General features: G+C 33.8%; 1 protein-coding gene across 13 annotated transcripts in view; it reads left to right on the forward strand.

Annotated features, from left to right (window-relative positions):
• The window catches only part of Slc4a10 (solute carrier family 4 member 10), a 279,064-nt gene that overhangs the window by 216,445 nt on the left and 43,389 nt on the right, over nt 1–19,230 (forward strand). For all 13 annotated transcript variants that reach the window (XM_040294372.2, XM_005315743.4, XM_078017496.1 and 10 more), the window contains 3 exons: nt 1,826–2,000; nt 2,594–2,727; nt 3,114–3,359. In XM_040294372.2, coding sequence (XP_040150306.2) covers nt 1,826–2,000; nt 2,594–2,727; nt 3,114–3,359 — 555 coding nt within the window. The remainder of the gene's footprint in view (nt 1–1,825; nt 2,001–2,593; nt 2,728–3,113; nt 3,360–19,230) is intronic.

Genomic DNA, 19,230 nt, shown 5'->3' on the forward strand with positions numbered 1-19,230 from the left:
TCTCCTGGAGTTGCTGGTGTACATCTGGGCTGCTCTTGCACTGTTCTCTGTAATGAATTCCCACTTCCGGATTTAGATTTTTAATGCTAAAAGCACACTTATTACAGTTATTTAATAGCTAGTCAGACTAATGTATGCTCTAATAAGTAATTAATTAGAAGCCAATGGTATAATATAAATAGCTATAAATAATATCACATAGCTATATATTATTTACTAATTAATAGCTTATAACCACCTCAAATTCTTTTTTGGGATTAGGTAGCATATAAATCATAAATGAATGCATAGTCTAGTAGAGTAATGCTGTTTGAACTGTGACTTAACAAAGAATTCAGAAATTTTAAAAAATTATTCAAAATTAAATATGCATATATTTTGACAGACACAGGCAGAGGAACCTAAGGTGAGCTTTTTATGTGTATAAATTTCACAGACAAGCTTCTCTGAGTTTCCAATGTCCTTTTTTTCCCCTCAATTAAAACTTTATTCTTTTCAATCCTCTTCTGATGGAAGAAATCACTAGGAAAGCAGTAATTCTGTGCTTACATAATCATAAAATAGTTATTAATATGAAACTATTTGTTTATATCAGGTCAAGGAAGTTAGAGAAAATAGTCAAATTTTCAGTAATTCTGAATATATACATTTTCCAAGGCCAACTAGAATTTACTTCTCAAGAGAACAATTACTTTTGAGATGATTCTAAGACTGCCAAATGAATAATCCTATTCATAAAATGAATAACAAAAGTTTGACATTTTTGTATGATCCAAGTATATTTAGCATACTGACATAACTTTGGAATATAATGAGGTTTTTCACCATAAATTTTCATGTGGGAACTTCAATGTGGTTTTACTCAGTTTACTATCACATCTTTATTCCATGAAGCACACAGATCTTTCAGCAATCAATGTTAAGTCTGAATATGATTATTAAATTTCAAAGAATTAAAATACCTAACAATGTTTATTAGTGTTCTCATTCCTAATAGAGTAAAAAATATAGTTCTCAAACTTTAAGCATTATTTCATAATTTAATAGTCCCTTGCCAAATTTTTTTTATTAAGTGTTCCAGTGTGGGTTTGGGATATATTTGTATGGAATTATACCTACTGGGATCTTGATAGATGTTGGGACATGTTCAGGCAATAGTGGATCAAAATTATATTTATTCAGTTCAGTTATTATCAGTTTGTCCTTTAGTTTCCTAAAAATACCCTTGAATCTATCTTGTTGTGCTGTTATGCACAACACAAGGCCATTTAGATGTCTGTTTGGAACATTATGTGGTGAGGGACTTTTTATTTTTATTTTTTTCCAGAGAGACTAGGTAAGTGAAGCCATGGTAAAACGCTGCATTTTCTCTCTAAGGTGATGTTCAATATTGGTGTGTACAAAAGTCAGTTAACCCTCCCTCCCTTCACTTCTGTTATGTTAAATGGAATGTAAGCAATTACAAAATATTGCCAATGTTTGAGAGTGGTAGGCCTGAGTTTAGAATGGAGTAGGTTGATATAGAAATGGCACGGAGAGTAGAGTAATCCTTGAATCCCAATATTTGAATGTTGATTGATGAATAGCCTTGAAAGAGTCTTGGATTTTTAGCTTTTGACACAGTATTTGGTTAAGAATTGAGATAACATAGTGGTGCAAAGCCATCCCTATAGATCATGATAACATAACGTAGCAGGTTATTGTGGGTCTCAACTCTGCTGATGGAAAACGTATACTGTGGCCTGGCAACAAAGCAAGTGAGCACTTCTATAATTTTTTTAATATATATTTGGGTTTCACTATTGTGTTTCCCCCCATGTCCTAGGATTTTTGGGGGACTTATCTTAGATATCAAAAGAAAAGCTCCATTCTTCTGGAGTGACTTCAGAGATGCTTTCAGCCTGCAGTGCTTAGCATCTTTTCTGTTTCTCTACTGCGCCTGTATGTCTCCTGTCATCACATTTGGAGGACTGCTGGGAGAAGCAACTGAAGGTCGTATAGTATGTATTATGTTTTCTCTGAACTTTGAAACTTGATTTGTTTGTAAGATTGATAGTAAGATAAGTGAGCCTTTAATATTGGATTCTGTTATAAGGAGAAATTTAAAGTGTGGTGTGACCGATAAAACTCATATATGACTTTTCTGGACAAGTAGTGGGGAACTGGTAAACTAGGAATAGTGTATCTCAGAATAACTAATTCTGAGTCCTACATGAGATTTTTGTCTGATCCCCTTGATCCCTATCCCTAGTACCAGGCCAGTTTTAAGCTCTGGTTCTTACCTCTCAAGTCCATTTCTAATATATCTGAGCCATGTTTCTGTCTAGACAGTATTTCTAAATATGTTCAAACTTTCTGTGAGGTAAGAGACAAGTGAGGCAGGAAGGTAGAGAGGACACTTCCCATTTGTTACTATTCATTTTTGCCCCTCTTGGCTCATTCCCCTACTCCTATCCTACCTTCTGCCCAGAGTTGCCAGGCTTCGCATAGTGAAGAAAAAAAGAATGAACCTGTGTATTTTAAACATTTCCTAACTAGTTTCAATGCCCACCTGTACAGCTTAGGTAATGGAAACATTTATATCTTTACACAGAGTGCAATCGAATCTCTCTTTGGAGCATCCATGACCGGGATAGCCTATTCTCTCTTTGGTGGACAACCTCTTACCATATTAGGCAGTACAGGACCAGTTTTGGTGTTTGAAAAGATTTTGTTTAAATTTTGCAAGTAAGTGTTACATACTCTGACCCTCAGTCCCTCTCTTTTTCTTTACTGTGTTTAATCTTCTCCTAACATCAATTTTGAAGGTCTGTTGAGAAAGTTGAAAGCAGCTGAGTTGATCCAGTTTGTCATTTCTGTCTCAGTGGAAACAGAGGGAAAGTTAAAGGCTTATCCATATTGTTGTATGATGTGAATAAAAACTAAGATTCAGTTCTAAGCACTGAGGAACCTCTTTTAGTTTTGTCCCTGAGTTGTTCCCTTTAGACAAAGTCTTGAGTTTCATTACTGGGGATATGAAGCTTATTGAATTAGGCTTATTTCTACTTATTTAAAATGGTGGCAGGCTGTAAAATGACCGTCTTCCCACTATTATTTCCTTTTGTTCCTCCTAGAGAATATGGGCTATCATACTTATCTTTAAGAGCCAGTATTGGACTTTGGACTGCAACATTATGTATCATACTTGTGGCCACTGATGCCAGTTCCCTCGTCTGCTATATCACCCGGTTTACTGAAGAAGCTTTTGCTTCTCTGATTTGTATCATTTTCATTTATGAGGCTCTAGAGAAACTGTTTGAACTCAGTGAAGCATATCCAATCAACATGCATAATGATTTGGAACTGCTGACACAATATGCGTAAGTACCATTTGCCCTGTTGTCTGTGGAACTTTTCTTTTCACAAATATTGTCATTGTTATAAGAAATATGAGGAACTTACTCATCAGAAGCTATGCCTTAAATTGATTCATGACCTACATCCTGGACTTTCAGAGTTTAATAGGATTCTAAAAGTCAATTAATTAGTCACTCATCTGATTATTGAGTTTATTATACCATTTCTGCAAAGAATATCTTCTGAAATTTCTATTTCTCAAGTAGTCCGTAAAATAAGTAGATAAAAAGACAAGTCAATTTTAATTTACATTGATTTTGACTTTGGAAAATATGTGTTATTTTGTTTTTTTTTAAGTTCTTTTCAATGTATTATAACATAGTAATGAAAATCTAAGATTTCAGACATAAAGCAATGAGGTAAAAGAAACTCACTGAATTTGTGTTAGGTTGATGTTTGAAAATATGATAAAAATGTAAGTGAAAATCACTGAAATGAAATATTGCAGTATATGGCATTCGTGGTAGAAATACTCCCGAATTACTCACTGAATTATATTATCGTTGAGGATTAAAGATGAGATTGCACCTATTGCTCTTCCTATTTTTGTTACACCAGCAGTTGGAAATTTCTCAGATTGTTCCTGTAGAGTATATGTGGCCATTAAATAACTCTTTCATTGAATTCTAGAATTTTCGATTGCACTTATATATAGATTTGTATACAGCAAGTATTTGAAGCAATATGTTCTTTCTGAGACACTTATAACTTCTGCATCAATCACCAGTATTTTTCCTTTGAACTGCTTAGATGTGGCCTCAAGCTTCTTGAGTCTTTATTTACTACTAGTTGTTGAATGTTATAATTTTGTTAAGAATGATCTAATGATACAATTATCTAATGATACAGTGTTGAAAATAAAATGGTTCTTTAACTTTTTCTTGGTTTTTAGATATAGATTAAACAATGCATGCATCCCTATTTTTAGACAAGAACCAAAGGGGTAATGTAAAATAACTTTCCAATAAAAATAAATAAAATAGTATGAATAGTATTAAGAAGGGAATAAGAGTAGGTGTCTGGGACACTCAGAAAGAGGCAGATTGTAAGAGCAATTAACCAGAACCAGGGATAAAATTGATACATGCCTTTTCATTTATCTTTACTTAAAAAGAGAGCAGTATACCTCATTTTAGTTATCTTTGTTGGGATATTAAATTCTTTCTGGTAGGATTTTTTCAAACTGATACATGACAGGTACTATGCTAGGTGCTGGGGAAATCATGAAAAAAGATATTCTGTCCTGCAGGAGTTTCCAGTTTACAAGGCACCAGAGACAGGTAACATGATGAGATGAGTGCTGTGTTAAGACATTGATGCAGAATGCCGTGGTACTACCTCAGAAGAGTATCTCACCCAGATTTGGGGTTCAGAAAAGCCTTTCTAGAGGAAGTCCATAGAATAAAAAAATCAATAGGGGTTAGAAAGAGCCGAGGAATAGGGCAGGAAAGTGGTTCAGACAGAGTGCGTGAATATTCGAGATTCACTGAAGCTTTGAAATACTTGTCTGAAGTCAGATGGTTAGTGGTAAAACACAAAACAAAATCCAGGTTTTATTACTTTGACATAATTTAGTACACCAATCCTAAAAATGAACAAATTAGCACTCCAAAAGAAATGATGTAGAAAAAATAAAATAGGTAAAAGCAGAATGGTTTTATTTGAAGAGGTGGGAAGGCACCAATTACCCACCCTTCTGGCTGTTCTGTCAGCCTCAGTGGCAGCTTTTCAAGGACTTCAGACTGAGGGACCAGTTTAATATCCCCTTATCCAGAAAAGAGGAAGTTAGAAAAGAAGAATTGAGCCCTGGATAATGTTCACAGCTTGAGGGAAGAAGAATGAAAAAAATTGTAAGTCAATAGATGGAAAAAAAAGTAAGAAGTATCAGAGATGTCAGCTAAAGAGAAAACCATGGGGTGAGGTCAGGTTGTAGAAGGCAAGAGACACAAATGGATGAAAAAATATTCAGATAGGACAGTGGCATGGAGATTAAACATAATAAGAAAAAGGATTTGAAAAGAGATCATTGTTAACATTAAGAAATAGTACTGGATTAAGAGAGGGGGCAGCACAAGAAGGCAGTTAAAGAAATTAAGAAGAGATTAGGTAGAGCCCAGGATGTAGGCATGTGCCTGTATTCCCAGTGGCTCAGGAGGCTGAGACAGGAGGATCAAAAGTTCAAGGCCAGCCTCAGCAACCCAGTGAAGTCTAAAGCAACTTTAGTGGTACCCTGTCTCAAAACAAAACAAAAACAGGAAGGGCTGGGGATGTAGCTCAGTGGTTAAGTGCCCTGGGATTAGATTCCCAGTACTAAAAACAAGAATAACAACAAAAAACAGAGGGATTAAGAAGTAAAGAATACATGCATAGGACATTTTGATGTCAAACAAAATGAGAAATAGAATGCCTTCTGGGATAGAAGAATGCCTTCTTCGTGATAGAAGAGTTAGAAAGTGAGGAAATAGAGATAATGGAAAGAAAGAGAGATGATGGAAAGAGAGTGAACAAACATGGGTGAAACCGTCCAGGAAGTCAAAAAGGCATGAGATTCAGACAAACAGTGGGGTTAAATAAGACAGATGTTCAGAAGATAATATGAGATGCAAAATAGCTTTATATGTCTGTGGTCCCTGCCTATCCTGATATTCAGAAGAGGAGTGGGCTCCAATATTCATGTTATTTTCAACTCTGCTTTTTAAAAAGGGATCTTTATACGTTAAAGTTTCATTTGGATCAGTGTGGGCATCTGAAATCTAATTATTTGAAGACTGAGCATGAACGGGTGCTGGTCTGCATCACATTGCCCCTCTCCATCAAAGTTAGGGAGGTAGAAGGAGTGGAGAGACTGGATAAACCTGAGGGGCAGTGAGATTTTCTTGTCGTCTGGTACCTGAAATGTTTGTAGCAGAAGTAGAATAATAGGTCTCTCTGGGGAATGTTGTGCTGGCTGATACCCTCACTGTATTGGTTCCTAACTTTGGTTTTTATCCTGTGACTGCCTTGCTTCTGATTAAGAATGATGTCACACATGTGTAATTAGCAATTCATGTTCTGGACTGGACAGATTTCATATTGTGTACATGCATTTGATCAGGAATTGCCATTACTTGCTTTCTGGAGAAGCAAAATCAATCTTTATTTTTGTTATGTACACATATATTTATTAGTATACTTTTAGTTATGTGCATTAAATAAAATACAAAAGTCATTGCTCATAACACCATTTTAATGTATTGCATACTTGCAGAAAACATTTAATGTTTCATGAAATTCCTATTACACTTGTAGTTGCTTGCTTGTTCTGACCTTTTCATATTAATAAATTTTAAGTGTCATTATCCTAATGCCCATCTAAAGTTTCTGCTTCATATGTTGTTGGATTCATGCTTTAGAAAAAAATTATTAGAAAATGTTATAGCCTGGATATACTATATCTGAGATTGCAATTTTTGTAAACTGAATATACCTATAATTGTATATATAAGCTCTAATATGTCATATGTTTTATTGAGGTGTGAGATATTGGGGGAAAAGCCATCATGTTCAGGATGTGCATTTCAGATATTCTTTGTAAATGGGCCTGCTATATGCAGATTTCCTTAAATTCATATTTTACCAATCAAATAACAAAATGTTTTTGATTTAAAAAAAAAATACTTTTCTAGTTCCTCTGGCATCTTAACCTCATAATGTGGTAATATGTAGACCTTACATTTGAAGATGCACACTTTCCTTTCATTGTGCCAAAAGCAAGTGTCAAGATAATCTATTTAGTTTTGAGAATATATATATTATACAAGACGATCAAACTGAATATGTCAAGTTAGAAATAAGTAATGAGTTTAAGCGAATAATTTTTCTTCTTTGCTTTGATTTTTTTCAGAAATGGCAAAAATAGAATAAAATGTTCTGCTTGTGTAAGATGAAATGTTCCTTCAGTGTATAATAATAATCTAAAGTTCTCAAATATGGCTAGTTAAAGAAAGATTAAGGATATATGGATGTTTTGCAAATGATTGGGTCAAAGCAAAGTGCAAGGTCTATTACTCTAGTTTCCATATACATGTAGATTAGAGTTAAATAAAATATAACAATTATCAAGATGTCAAAGGAGTGATCTCACTACTATGTGATGTGCTATTTTTTTTCCTCTCTTGTTTTCTCCAATACTTTATTCAGCCCTCTACATAATCCAGGATAGTGATCTATTTTGAATAAATGATGATATTTAATATCCTTTTTCTCTTCTCCAAGTAGATTTGAGTCCCCTGTAAAGTACAAAACATGTAACAATTTTATACCCCATAGTACTAGCATAATACTATTGACATGGTCAAGTGATGCTTAATACATATTTATTAACTAATCATGTTGCAAAATAATTGACATAACCTGGCCTGTCTTGTTGGACAAGTAAAGACAATTGTGCTAGTTTACATTATCTTTAGTATTATCATAAAGATTTCATCCAGAAACTTTGAATAAATTTGACAGATTATGAGATTCTTAATATGAAATAAAGATGTATAAACCTATATCAGAAAGTTAGCTCTGATTGAAAATTTGGACAAGGTGCCAATATGATGGAGAAATCATCTGGGAGAACCCAGTGAAGCAGGACTAAAATTTGCAGTACTTCAAAAACTGATCAGGGATGGGGAGAAAGAACATGAAAGAGAAGTTTTTATGGCTCATGGACCTTTTAGAACTTGAAAAATAAAAAGTAAAAAAATAAAGCATAAAGTACATTTAGGTAACCTCTGCACTTCAACTTTCTAAAATCACATTTTTAGATGTATATCAACTAAATTAATTCAGAATTGTTTGCAGCATAATTTATAATTATATCTTTATGTGTTTGAGTAATGTCTATGTGCCTTCACTAGTTTGATCCCCATAATGGCAGGCCCAGGACTACTATGTGCACCTTTGTGTTCTCTACCTGCAAAACAATTAGCACATATGATATGAGCATGTTTATTCATGTTTTTACATTTCTGAACATGCTTCTTAAGGTTGATATGCATATTGACATAAAGTTTTTCCCCTCCAAAAAAGCTAAATTTAAGAAGGTTGATTATCTGATGCCTTAAAATCAAATAAATAAGTACACTGAGTAAACAAACCTCTAACAACCAACTTCATTCTTGAGGACTTCAAGACTTCTTGACTTCAGAACTTCGGGACTTCTTGCTCCTATCTAATTATGATTTAGTACACGTTAATCAACATTTTGCCATCTCCCCACCACCCATGCACACTCTACCTAGCCTCTGGTAACACTATTCTACTTTCCACTTCAATGACTCAACTGTTTCAGACTCCACATAAGAGTGAGATCAAGCAGTACTTGTCTCTTTCTATGCTTGGTTTATTTTACTTAACATAATGACCTTTAGTTCTATTCCTGTTGTCACAAAGAACTTTCTCTTTCATGACTGAACAATATTCTATTGTATATACATATCACATTTCTTTATCTATTCATTAGTTTATGGATACTTAAGTTGTCTTCATGTCTCGGTTCTTGTGAATCATGTTGTAATAATCATGGCAGTGCGTATGTCTTTTAGACAGACTGGTTTTATTTCTTTTGGATACATACCCAGTAGTGAGATTGCTGGATCATATGGTACTTGTGTTTTTGATTTTTCAAAGAACCTGCATATTGTTTTCTACAACATCTGTACTAATTTACCCTCTCATTTACTGTATGAAAGGATTCCTTTTTCTCCACATCAACTATTATTTTTAGTTTTTTTGATAATGGCCATTCTTACTGAGGTGAGATTACATCTCATTTTGGTTTTGTTTTGCATTTCCCTAATGATTTTTTACTGCTAAGAATTTTTCTTGTATCTATTTACATTTGTATTGTTTTCTTTGGGGAAAAAACATCTATTTAGATCTATTGTGCATTTTTTCATTGGATTATGTGTTTGTTTTGATATTGAGTTGTTTGAGTTCTTTACTGGTATTAACATCTTGTCAGATGGGTAGTTTGCAAACATTTTTTCCCGTTCTATAGATTGTCTCTTCACTCTGTTGATTGTTTTTTTGCTGCCCCAAAGCTTTTCAGATTGATGAATTCTATTTGTCTATTTTCGCTCTCATTTACTGTGCTTTGGGGATCTTATCCAAAAAACACTTGCCCATTTCCATGCCCAGAAGCATTTCTCAGTTTTCTTCTAGGAGGTTCATAGTTTCAGGTCTGATATTTAGATATTTAGTTCATTTTGAGTTGGTTTTTTCATATGATGAGGGATAGAGGTTCTAGTTACATTCTTTTGCATTAAGTATTGCATGAACTCAATCTTATTTTAATGATAAATCTTGTTTCCAATAGCAGTGTATCCAGCAGAGTAGTTTATATTCACTGTTTCAGTGATACTGTCCCTAATGTTTTTTTTTTTAATCTTTTTGTCTATCTGCTTCCAGAAAGGTAGAATACTGATAGCCTTTGTCAAATTTACTCTTTAGATCCATTTTCAATTACTGTTTTCCTTTTATATTACTATAGTTTTGAATTATAGATTTTAAATACAATTATCTACTAGTATTTCTTATTCTTGTTAAATATCAACAAAAAAGCAGTAATTTACATGAATATCCAATGTTGAAAGGAGAATGCTAAGCAGGAATCAGTGATTTCCTGATTTATTGCATAAAGATATACTGAATGGCTAAAATATAGAACCATATTTTGGTGAGATGTGATGATGGTTCTCAGAGGTGACAGTCTATGAAGTACTGACCCAATTTCTCTTTGCTTCTTGAATTGACCTAAATTTAAGGATATATTCTGAAATATTTAAAGTGAAATGGAATAATATTTTAATTTACATTAAAATACCTCAGCACAGACACTGTGAGAATGTGTATGTTAGTCATGGGCAGCTATGCTCTGAACAAAGTCAGCTAGTGTTAAAGCAGAAGCTGCACTCTAGCAAAAGCTCCTACGAACCCTGTGGCTGTTAGCCGCATCTCAGCCAACAATGAGGTTCTGCTGAATGTCAAAAATGGATTTCTGTGGACATAATTACTGACTTGTTAGTCAGTATTACTGAAATGTACTGGTCAAATTAAAGGTAATCCAGATAACATGGATTGACTACGATATCCCTGCTCCTGCCAAAAAAAAAGGATATAAAACTCTAGTTAGTAAATTGTGTAGTCTCAACTCCTACGGAGGGTACTCAAGACCTGATTTGTACTCAAGACCTGATCCTGTGTCCAGCCATCTTTGGCAATGGCCACCTACTGAGAACAGTACCTGAGTCCTAAGTATGGAACACTGTCACATCATCCTTGAATGAACTTTTCATGCAAGATGAAGTCAAAGTACATAAAATAGAAAAAGTAGAGATTCAATTAGCTGATAAAAGAAGTTATAGGAAGGTTTTTTGCCTTTATTTTTCAGGAAAGTTTGTTTAATATATGTCTTTGGGCATTACTGGAAAATAAAAACAAACCTGTATTCCTCATCCTTACCTTTCTGAGATACATTGGGGCATAATTTTTGAGTCTATCCAACTTTTTAATGTTTCTTTCAACTGCTGGAATTTAAAATTTTCTTTTAAAGCACTGTTTCTGAACCATAAAGTAAAGCAATTTAAATTGTCAACACAGTTTATTTTTTAAAAGCAAGTATTTGTAATAAAAATATTCATACAACAATTTCACTGGATTTTTATATCCTTAAAATTCGTTGTAAATGAAAAACAGAACAAATAATGAAAGTCTATAGATAGTTGACAGATTAGATAGAAATATGTAGTTATAAAAGTTATGAACCATTGCTGTAGTAATTATCTAGCTATTTATTTATAAAGTATCAGTTAAAATAAATTCAGACCTCATATTTTAATTTCAAAGAAAATAGTACTTTTTATTTTCAAAGTCCCTTTGATTATTTTACTTTATATTTACTGAAATCTTATGGAGCAGATAAGGTCTGTCTTATGGAACAGGTTTTAATGACTTATGATTTACTGATAATTAAATGAAGCACAGTGAAAACTCAGTTTTTTAATGTAATATTTTTTCTAATTAGATGGCATGATCTCTTTCCATTAATGAACTTTATCTTACCTGTTGATTGGGCAAATTGCCACAGATTCTTTATGAAATTAATGTAATGCCAATATTGGTACTTTGTATATAATTTGATAATTTCATTCAAAGTAACTGCCATTCCTACTGGGACATTTCTAGCAAATTTTTCTTGTTCATGGAAAATGTGGATGCATTATACATACATTCATCTTGGCTTTGCTGGATGTTTCAAGTGTCACAGCTACATACCTGATTGTATTAGTCATGTTTAGAGACATTTCAATAACTTCTATTAGTGGAAGAAACATTTACATTTAACTATGGAAATTAATATTTTAATTGCTCTGAACACTATATTTACTAGATATTTATAGAACCAGTCAAATTCAGGTAGCTTAAAATTTTTTTATAAATGCCATTTTTTATAACATAGGGTGTTGTATTCTTTATAAGTTTATGTGTTTTATATTTGTTGTAACATATAAATACATATTGTATATATATTTATACAATTCTATAAAAGAAAGACATTTATATTATAGCTCTCAGTTGCAGGTACAACATTTTAATATGCTAATCACCAAATTACTAATATCCAAGACTATTAAAATATCATGTGAAGTGTCACAAAATATGTTCTAAAAATGAATGGTCATTGCCAGTATCAATAAAGTTTGTGTACAGGCCAGTTCTCTTCTACTCATCCCATTATGTCACTCATTTCTTCATTACATAGGAGTCTTCACAGTCTATCAGAACTTTCTCTAGAATTGATTAAGAGGCTAGTTTTATTTCTTCCAAAATTTTTCGAATTGTGATATCTAAATAAATAAATAGTCCATGGTACAATTTTCTTTTCAATTATAAAAGCAGACTTTTAGGGGCTAGCAGGGATGTTCCTACCCACTCTGAAATCATATAACTAAGTATTAGGGGATGAATTAAGCCCCCTCCCCATTTTTGGTGTCCTAATCCAATCTGACTGGTGTTCTTCTAAGAAGAGGAAATCTGGACTTAACTAAGAAACCCTATAGATGTGTTTGCACAGAGAAAAGACCATGTAAGGACACAGCAAGAAGGCAGTCCTCTGCTTAACTTGGAGAGAGGTTTCAGAGCAAACCAATCCAGATAATAATACCTTGATCTTGGATTTCTAAGTCTCCAGAACTGTGAGAAAATAAGCTTCTGTCTTTTAAGCCACCAAGTCCATATTATTTTGTTATGGAGGATATAGCAAACAAATACACTGAATAAATACTTATATTTGAGTCCTATTTATGTTTGGAGTTCTGAGAGGAAACTCTTACAGGCTTTTCCTTCTTTTAGCTCTTCAGACTTCAGACTAATAAATACAGATTTATTCTTGACTACTTTCTCTCACATATTCAGATTACCCAGAAGATTCTAATGGCTCAATATTCAGAATTCAGACACTTTCTTTTTTTACTGCCCTTTCTTCATATATATATATATATATATATATATATATATATATATATATATATATATATATATATTTTTTGGTCTAGGTTAATAGCAATTGCCTTCTAACAGCTGTCTCCAATTTTATATGTGGGACAAGACTAACCTCAAGACTGGCCTCCACAAAGCAGACTAGCCTCTCATTGCAGACAGAATCATCTTTTGAAACCCAAGACAGATCACTCTGCTTCTCAAAGCCCACTGCTGGCTTCCTGTGACCTGCAGGGTACTGCCCCACCTGTCCCCTTTGCTTATCCTGCTTTACCTGCTGCTCCAGACACACTGGTCTCCATGCTTGCTCAACCTCCTTGGGGCGTTTCTGCCTGTAGGCCTGCACATTGGCTATTGTATTTTTTTGGTCTGGAATGTCTTTCCTCAGATTCCTATGTGGCTTCTTTTTTTTTTTTTTTCCCTTTCTTCAAAATCATGCACTTTTTGATCTAAAATTTCAACATCTCTCCCGCCCTGTCCTAACATATTATACAATTTACTTATGTTTTTAAAGTAAAGATTATTGAAATATCATTAGGTAAAATAAAGTTAGCCCATTTTAAGTGTGCCCTTAAATGAGTTTTAACAAATGAATATGACAGTAATTGATGTATGTTAGAGTCTGTAAACAAGTCAGGATGGTGCCTGGTATTTTGCCAGAGGGAGTGGTTGTGAAGTAACGCCAGCGAGCCATTAAGTGTGGAAATTTCTTATTGGTTGACTGCTGTATCTAGTTTATTTTAATTAAAATAAGCTGTGTGGAATGTATAAATACCCCTCCTGTCCTACAATAAACGGCTCCCACTCCTGCTGTATCAATCTACACAAGCTGCTCATCACCCCCCGGTTATTTTACTGCAGCTGGACTGCGGCAGATGTACAAAACATTTTCCAAAAATATTTTGTTATGGGTCCTTACTTCATGGCATTATATGTATAATAAATATTTAATTATAGTTGACCTATGTGCTCTCACATAAAGGTATAGGGTGCCCAAAGGTGTAGAGTAGAAAATATTGCCAGAGTTATGTATTTAGAGGCTAAGGAGAAGATGTGCCATTTGTATGGAAATGAAATTAAAATGAGAGAGTTTATTAATTTAATGGAGCTAGTATGTTTGTTTTTAGTATTAGCTGGTTGTGGCAGTGTTTTTACAAAGTTATGTGACATTTTTTAAAAGCTAAAGCTAGTTTTCTGATGATATGATACAGCTGTACATCAGAATGATGTCTTAAAAAGTATAACTGAAATGGAGTAAATCAAATGCCATGCAAGTATGATTTTGTCAAAATGAACTCAACTTATAGCTATAATGCTCTAATAAAAAAGTAAGGTACTTAGCAAATCCACTCAAAGAATACAATCTGAAATATGGAAATAGGTGTTTTTGTAAAATGCTTGACACTGTATTATTTAAATAATAATCTAAATAGAACAAATTAATGTTTAATAATAGATGAATAAGTAAACTATGTGGCATGTTATTAAAAAGAAAAATGTATGCTTATAAAAATATTTTGAAAATATACATAAGAACTACTGAAAGAAATGTACCAAAAAATATAGTAGTCATGATCGAACACCATCAGAGATTTATTTTTCTTTTTTTATTTTAATATATATTCTGTAGTGTGGTTTTGTTATTCTTTGTAATTCAAAGTTGAAACAAAACAAAATCATCTTAAAGCTATGTTTGACTTTACAGATAGGTCATGATTTTCTGATTTTATGCCTTATATTCATACCTAACTTGCTACACAGCACTCTGGAAGCTAATTTAGTCAATAAAGAGGCTTGAAAAAAAATGAATCACGAACCATTACTGTTCAGTGCACACAGAAAGGTACTATTAATAACCATAAAGGCAAAAGGAGAGCATCTGCAACCCGGGGACTAAAATTAGTAATAGTGTTGAAGGGAGTTTTACCAAACAGCATTTCCAGAAGGCAGCCGCAGGCTTCTCTTGTGTAAGGAAGACTGATCACCTCCATTAGCCTAGAAACAAAAGCAAAGACTTCTGTATGAGTGCATTTAATTATAATGTTTATCTAATCACTCTACAGCCATTTAGATAAACAAGATGGCTTAGAGCACATGCTTTTCTGTGAGTAGTAAAGGGTAGCAGAGGATGTTTTTGGTAAAAAGTGCATTTTAAGCCAAGTGATCCAATATCGCAAGTAAAAATTATTGGCATTTTAAATTGGTGTTTATAAAAAATGTGGAGAAGTAAAATAAAGTAAAAACAGTGAAGTACAGATACTGCCCTTTCTGCCTTATAATCAATGGTAACTGTAATGTTTAACTATGATACCTAACACCTAATCAATATGTATTTTCACCTGTATTAACTCGTTTATCCTCATAATAACCCTGTAAAGTAGACTACTGTCATTATCACCTCTTTATAGATAAATCAAAGCATAGAATGCTTAAATTACTTGTACAAAATCACTTAGTTGAATGAACATAAGAAATTTGGTTGGATGCCCTGATATCCTAAGTGACAGTATGCACCTAAAGAGAGTGTGTGTGTGTGTGTGTGTGTGTGTGTGTGTGTGTGTGTGTTTGTGTGTGTGTGTGTGTTAATTCTTCTGTCATATTGTGAGAATCACTAGAAATTATTTTGGATGAGATTAGCAGAAGAATTTTTTCTGAACTCAAACTCCATCTTTTCATGTGTTATTTCTAATGTACTTTTCTTCCTTTTTTATAGTTGGAATTAGAATAATTTGGACCAAGTTTATTGGTACAGAAAATGATAGAAAATGATATTTTTCTCATTTCATTTTTAATTTATAGAGTCAGAATATCTGCTTCTCGTGTTTAAAAACATAAGAACTGAACAGCCAGGACCCTTCTTTGGGCCACCAAGGATTGGCACAGAGATCTTTTTAAACTTTACACACAATCATACAGCCTCTGAGAACTGTCCACTGATTCCAGTTATCAGATATGTTGACTCAGGAAAGAACAGTGGCTTTCTTGGCTATCCTTGATGTCTGTGATATACAAAGTAAATATTTTAGATGAAAACATATTTTTCCAATTTGGAATTGACTTACAAATGAGGAAAGTTATTTGCCAGAGAGAGTCCCGATAAAGGCGTAAATAACCACATCCACTTGAACACCTAGCTCTGAAAAAATGTCTCTCCTATGAGATTGCCATTTTTACATGGTATTTGTAGCTTAGCACTTTCATTGAGTCACAGTTAAAGTGTAAGAGTAAATACACAGCCAGGAATGCAGTTACACATTATGCCCTTTTATCCACTAGCACGTATGATTACTTTGGACAGCAGAGAACATGGCCTGAGGAATGGTACACATGACAAACAAGGTGAAAGGAAAGCCATATCACCATATCACCAGGTTTAGATGGGGGTTAAGAGAAATAGGACACTGGACATCAGGACTGAGGAGGGTGGGGGTGGAATAGTTGTCATGATATGAAGGCAAGGCTACATGGTGCTTTGGAGGACACATAGGTCCTGAAAAACAAAACAAGAAGAAACACATAGCACAATGTAGGTTGCTTCATTTGTTTCGAGTCTCCTCACTTTCTGACTATACTGCTAGAAATGGCACCAAGTCACATCTAGAAGCATCATATTATAGCTGAAAGAGCAGGAGTTACAGGGTCAAAGAGACGTATTCAAATCTAATTCTATCAGCACAAGCTTTTGGATAAGTTACCAAATATTTAGGTTTTCCCATCAATATCATATGGAAATTAAATTATTAGCGTAGAAAACATAAAGTGCCTCCTATCATGCATATAGCTATATGCATGACTTATTTATATGTACAGATAGTAGCTACAGAAATCATATGTATGTGTGTATACCCATTTGCACATGGGTGTATTCATTTTTACTATAGTGGTGTCTTTCTCCCTTATTATGTTTCCTCTACAATAAACTGGCTATATTTTCTCTCTTTTCATTTTAGTCATCTCTTAGTATCCTTGGGCGATTGGTTCTAGGACCTCTTACAAATACTAAAATCTGCCAATGCTCAACTCCTTCACATAAAATGGCATGATATTTGCATATAACCTACTTGCATTCTCCTGTATTTTTCAAATCATCTCTGTAACATATAGAATACCTGATAAAATGTAAATGCTATGTGAGTAGTTATTATACTGTATTCTTTAGGGAAAAATAGCAAGGAAAAAATGTCTCTAAGTGTTCAGTTACAGAGGCAGTCCCCATCCCCAGAATATTTTCAATCCATGGCTAAACTAAATCTGTAGATGCAGAACCTGTTTTATGGAGGGCTCACTGTATATATTTACTTTGAAGCAAAGCAAAGAGAGTGCTAGCATATTACAGAAAGCACTAGGGTTCCTTTTATGTTACAACAAGATGAAAGTTGAGTTTTATATTTTGTACAAGACTGAAGAATGAACCAGAAAATAGTAGTGATGATAAGCATGATGATGTCAGGCATAGTTCCAGAGGTACCTACATGTTACTTATTTTTCACAACAGTTTTAGTAGGTAAGCTTTTTTGTCTCCATTTCACACATGAGGAAACAGATTTAGAGTGGTTAAGTAAGTTGCCCATGGTCTCAGTCAGTAAATGATAGAGCTGTCTAGTACAAAATCCTGTGTTCTGTGACTATGTACAACCAATCTGGCACTTGGGCACAACTTGCATTCATCAATGTATATTAGAATAGTAATAGACATCTCCAGTGTCTTTGTTTCCCTTCTGCTGACACAGGCCAGTGCAGCTGATTGTAGCAGCTACAGCCTGTGTATTCCATTCCTTTAAACCCCTTGTCACCAACTTCCTCACTCCTCTGGCCTCTGATACCCATCAACAAGTGAGCCCACTGGAGAATCCTCTAATATCCCTTAATGAGAGCAAGAACCATGCCTGTCCATCTTGCCCAGATCAAGTAGAGTTTCTCAAAATAATAGACCCTCTACTCTGAGAAGCATGAACGAATGGTGGAAAAGCAAAACAGTCAAACTTCCTGATATGGATGATGAAGAGAGATTGTGGCTAAGGCACACAGAGGTTTACCAAGTATAAATTGTAAAATTTTCCCCACAGCTATAATCTTAGCAATAGTGGTTAGGTTATACAGTTATATCAAAACAACTAAAACAGGATTCCAGTGAAATTTCATGTTTTGTACTATACGTGGATTATCTTGGAGCCCAACCACCATTTACAAAATGTTTCTCTTAGAAAATGCATTCTGAATGGCAAAATAGCAGGAATATGAATGACTTTTTGGAAAACAAACTATTCATTAATTGAGGTACATGTAGAAGGCCATACTTTTGTTAGTTGTCTTTGCTTATATTCTCTTCTCAATAGGTTATAAAGTTATAAATAACATGTGGTCAGAAATTGTATTTTCATATGACAACAGAATGCATTACAATTCTTATTACACATATACAGCACAATTTTTTATATCTCTGGTTGTATACAAAGTATATTCACACCATTTTTTGTCTTCATACATGTACTTTGAATAATAATAATCATCAGATTCCACCAGCATTTATAACCCCATGCCCCTCCCTTCCCCTCCACCCCTGTGCCCTATCTAGAGATCGTCTATTCCTCCCATGCTTCATCTCCCTATCCCACTATGGATTAGCCACCTTTTATCAAAGAAAACATTCGGCTTTTGTTTTTATGGGGATTGGGCTAACTTCACTTATTATCATCTTCTCCAACTCCATACATTTACCTGCAAATACCATGATTTTATTCTCTTTTATTGCTGAGTAATATTCCATTGTGTATGTATGCCACATTTTTTTATCCATTCATGTATTGAAGGGCATCTAGGTTGGTTCCCCCTCACACATCAGATAGAGCACTAATCTCTAGGATATATAAAGAACTCAAAAAGCTAAGCACCAAAAAAACAAATAACCTAATCAATAAATGGTCTAAGGACTTAAACAGACACTTATCAGAAGAGGATATACAATCAATCAACAAAATATATGAAAAAAGTTCATCATCATTAGTATTTAGAGAAATGCAAATCAAAACCACTCTAAGATTTCATCTCACTCCAGAAATTGTAATTTATATGGCATAAAAATACAACTGTTCTCAAATCTTTCTTTTTAAAGAATCTAGTATTGATCATGGCATTGTATTCATGGCACTCAGAAAAAAATTGTTTATTGATTATTTGATGTTTGATAGGATTATCACTTTTCACAAAGAATAGTACATCCTGAGATAGCTATGGTTCTGACTTAATTCAGGCTCTAATTTTGAATTTCATAGCAGTTATAAATTATCTTTACAATATGATTTACTT

Source organism: Ictidomys tridecemlineatus, chromosome 7, assembly GCF_052094955.1.
Source record: "Ictidomys tridecemlineatus isolate mIctTri1 chromosome 7, mIctTri1.hap1, whole genome shotgun sequence".
In the NCBI taxonomy this organism is placed as follows: domain Eukaryota; kingdom Metazoa; phylum Chordata; class Mammalia; order Rodentia; family Sciuridae; genus Ictidomys; species Ictidomys tridecemlineatus.